We start from the raw sequence: 4,021 nt of genomic DNA, 5'->3' as shown, positions 1-4,021 counted from the left end.
AACCTGGGAGGCGGAGCTTGCAGTGAGCTGAGATCCGGCCACAGCACTCCAGCCTGGGTGACAGAGTGAGACTCCGTCTCAAAAAAAAAAAAAAAGACAGGTCTCAGGCCATGCACGGTGGCTCCTGCCTACAATCCCAGCAGTTTGGGAGGCCAAGGGAGGCAGATCACCTGAGGTGGGGAGTTTGAGACCAGCCTGGCCAACACTAGTGAAACCCTATCTCTACTAAGAAATACAAAAATTAGCCGGCTGTGGTGGTGGGCACCTGTAATCCCAGCTACTTGGGAGGCTGAGGCAGAAGAATCGCTTGAACTCAGGAGGTGGAAGTTGCAGTGAGCCAAGATCGCACCATTGCACTACAGCCCGGGCAACAGGAGTGAAACTCCGTCTCAAAATGAAAAAAAAAAAAAAAAAAAAGGCAGGTCTCATTTATCATTTTCCTACATAATTCAGATGACTGAATGTTCAGCAAAATCTCCAGGCTTACAGATGATTTTAAGTTCCTCTGAATAGTAAAAGGTCAAACTGATGGCTATAAACCACAAGAAAATCTTACAAGCCCAGGTGGTGGGGTAGTACGATGGTAAGCTCTGTTGTGAGCATATAAAAGTAATGTATTCCAGAGAAATGACTCAAGCTGTAATTATAAGCTATCAGTTACAATGCTGGTATGAATCTCTGGTTCATTCAGAATGAGAGTGAGATGTCAAGAAAAGCTTCAAAGAGGAGGCTACCAGTGAGCAAATTTGTGGGGATGTGTCAGGGGATATGGGGAAGGCTAGGAAAGAAACTGCATTTTTTTAAACTGTTGAAAAAATTCTAGAAGTCCTCTATTACAGAGGCAGCATGACACTATACAGAACTCTCCCTCAACCAAAGTACAAAAGGTGCTTTATCTTCCACACTACCCAGGACAGAAGTGTCTGGGCAAGTGTCAGTGTGGCTCAAAGAAGGGGAGTGATGGAAGTTATCTAAGATTCCCACAGATGGTAATCTTCCTCACACCTTACTCCACCCTCTAACTGGGTTTGAACTTTGTATCTAATAACAGTTTTCTAAAAATAGAGTACTAAAAAGAAGCCTATGAACTAAGATACTCAGGCATGTTTTAAGATAGTACTTTATGCCAGAATTTTAGAAAAAGCCAGAATGTCAGTGTTTGAATCCTCTTCTGCCATTTATTAGCAGTGACCTATAGTAAGTTACTTAAAGTCTTACGTTTGCTTCTACATCAAAAAAGTGAGATGAAAGTAGTATCTACCGAGCAGCGTCGTTAGGAAGGACGTGTGAAGCGCTCAGACCAGTACCTGACATAAAGGGACTTCTGAAGAATTGTAGCTTATTATTATTATTAGCATAAACCCATCTTATTTTAAAAAGTCCTTGAGCACATTCACATAATCTGACCTGGTATCACAAATTATTTACCTTAATGAGACCATCTCCTTGGGCAAAGCACGGATCCTGCACAAAATCAAGCACCTGAAGTGTCAGTTGATGCCACAACCTGAAAAACATACAGCCCTTAAGACCTCTAACCTAATATCCAGTTACAGACACCTTCAGCCTTGATGATCCTATCAAGTCACAAGTCACAAGGTTGGGTATCTCTAATCCAAAACTCCAAAATTCAAAATGCTCCAAAATCCAAAACTTTCTGAGCACCAACATAAGGCTCAAAGGAAACGACCATTGGAGCATCTCAGATTTCAGATTTTTGATTCATGGATACTGAACAGGTAAGCACATACCGAAAGTATTTCAAAATCCGAAAAGATACTAAATCCAAAAAACTTTTGCCCCAATGCATTTCTTTCTTTCCTTTTTTTTTTTTTTTTTTTTGAGACAGAGTCTCACTCTGTTGCCCAGGCTGTAGTGCAGTGACACCATCTTGGCTCACTGCAACCTCTGCCTCCCAGGTTCAAGTGATTCTCCTGCCTCAGTCTCCCGAGTAGCTGAGATTACAGGCATGAGCCACCGTGCCCCGCCGCCCCAATGCATTTCTGGTAAGAGATACTAAATCCATACTAACCAGTCTCTACTGTGTAGTAGAAAGAATGCTAAAGCAGATGCGATAAACCTGAGTTCTTTTCCTGGCTCTGCTATTGAATGGCTACATCACTTTGAGATCACTTAACTTCTCTCTAAGACTCAGTTTTCCCAGGTATGAAATGGAGAACATTATTCTAGATTACCTCAAAGGGTTACTGTGAGGTTTGATTGGAAACGAGAACTTTGGAATCATACATATCTACCTTGAGATTCTGGCTCTTCTACCTATTAGCTGAGTATCTCAGGGAAGGCAATTAAAATGAGCTTCAGTTTCCTCCTCTGTGAAAAGGATGAATAAAGGATTAAATAAGCTAATATACAAAACCTCCAGGACAGTGACATAGCGCTTCATCCAAAACCCAAAGGCTAATATTTAATAACGTACATGAAATGCTTTGAAAATTACCAAGTGCTATCCAATACAAACCATTATTTGCCAAACATTAATTTGCTCTCAAAAACTGCTAGTAGCAGAAGACTGCTGAATGCTAAACATCATCAAAACATGTATGGAACATCTATGTGAAAGGTATTATATTAAATGCTAGGGTTAACAGGGAGGTTACTACAGGAGATGTATTTTCTATGGAATAGCTCCAGCCCAATGCCAGCAATTTATCTTATCATTTTAAAAGGAGATTAGTGCTTAGCAACAATTTAATGGCTCTGCAATTCATCCTGTTTCTAAACAAACCTAAACTTTAAGATCTTTCTAGGGGCACAAAGCCCAGTGAGAAATACAATGGAAGGTAAAGACATTGGGACGGGGGAAGTGGTTGCAACCCGTGCAACCAGTTGCAGAAGGAATAGGGAAGAGAGCAAAGCTGCACTAGCCTCTGGTTTATCAACTCCAGACCATGAGAACGATAACTGTGGATACAGTCACACCATGACAAGGCTAAGCACGAATCACCAAGATCTGTTTCTCAATGCGGGTGGCAACCTGGTCCTGAAAGTGTGTTTGCTTGTTTCACTGGACTAAAGAGCTAAAAGCAAAGGCTTCCCCTGAACCGTCTTAGTAAGACCCGAGGTAGAGGAGTTCAGAAGCCTCAATCACAGTCCCTCGTTAGGGAAGCACTGAATCTCAGACCCAAACATCCTGGCTACAGCTCTTGGCCTCGTGGTCTGTCATCCCTACTCCTCGACCCTGCCACTCGGGGTTCCTCAGCAAACCCTGCCGGCACAGCCAGTCGCTACACGTCCCCGTTTCCCCCCAACTTGGGTCTGGGCGCCCTCAGCCCATCAAGGGCCCGCTTCTCCGCCCGCCCGCCCCCTCCGTCTCCCTCTATCGCCGGGGCCCAGGGCCCGTCTGTCTGCTCGCAGCTCACTTTTTCGTGTAGAGTTCCTCCAGACGGTGCCACACAGCGGGCTGTCCGGGCCCGGAGCTCTGGCTCTGCTGTAGGAAGCCCGGTACGTCCTTCATGACAGCAGGAAGACCCCCGGCACAGAAGAACAACCGGGATGTCAGCCCTGCGGGGATGGCTGCCGGAAATGCTCACTCACTTCCGGCGCCTCGCGGCGCGGGGCAGGCTGGGAGAGCCGTAGCCGGCCGGGGGCGGGGCCCGCTGGTTGCCCGGTAACTGCGCATGTCTGCGCTCGGGACAAAAACTCTGCGGCGTTTGCAGCCCACTTCCCGCGCACCTGATTGTGCCATTGAGGCTTAAAGAGTATGGGTGCCTGTGGTCGAACCGGCCATGGACTAGCTTTGTGGTGTCAGCCTTTGTGACCCGGAATTGCTCCTCTCAAATGACCTTCCCAGTAGTGTCTTGCGAGGACTAGGTGTAAATATAATGCCTGACCATAGGAAAAGCGCTCAGAAAGTATTAACTGTCACCGCCATCCGGGTTGAAAAAGGTGTGAGCCAGGGTACAGAAATGCTGGCTCCAGGTTTGACTTCCTGGGCGAGAGGTGAGACACCAGACTAGGGAACTTCCTCTACTCGGCCTCTACGTCTACCAGGTCGCGCCGG

At 46.1% G+C, this 4,021-nt stretch overlaps 2 protein-coding genes across 3 annotated transcripts in view; one reads left to right on the top strand and one right to left on the bottom strand.

Moving 5' to 3' along the window:
• Positions 1-3,975, bottom strand: part of PSMD13 (proteasome (prosome, macropain) 26S subunit, non-ATPase, 13) — a 17,570-nt gene extending 13,595 nt beyond the window's left edge. Inside the window, exons 1-2 of one of the 2 annotated variants that reach the window (XM_011929972.1) lie at positions 3,381-3,975; positions 1,429-1,507 (exon numbers count right to left, since the gene is read on the bottom strand). In XM_011929972.1, the coding sequence (XP_011785362.1) occupies positions 1,429-1,507; positions 3,381-3,475 (174 nt within the window). In that variant the 5' untranslated portion in view covers positions 3,476-3,975. The remainder of the gene's footprint in view (positions 1-1,428; positions 1,508-3,380) is intronic. The other variant, XM_011929971.1, reaches the window with a different exon arrangement.
• Positions 3,594-4,021, top strand: part of SIRT3 (sirtuin 3) — a 23,553-nt gene continuing 23,125 nt past the window's right edge. The window contains exon 1 of the mRNA XM_011929974.1: positions 3,594-3,906. The gene's annotated coding sequence lies outside the window, so the exon portion shown is untranslated. The remainder of the gene's footprint in view (positions 3,907-4,021) is intronic.

This window comes from Colobus angolensis, unplaced genomic scaffold (genome assembly GCF_000951035.1).
Source record: "Colobus angolensis palliatus isolate OR3802 unplaced genomic scaffold, Cang.pa_1.0 Scaffold84, whole genome shotgun sequence".
NCBI lineage: Eukaryota > Metazoa > Chordata > Mammalia > Primates > Cercopithecidae > Colobus > Colobus angolensis.
This window is presented reverse-complemented; position numbering and strand designations above follow the sequence as displayed.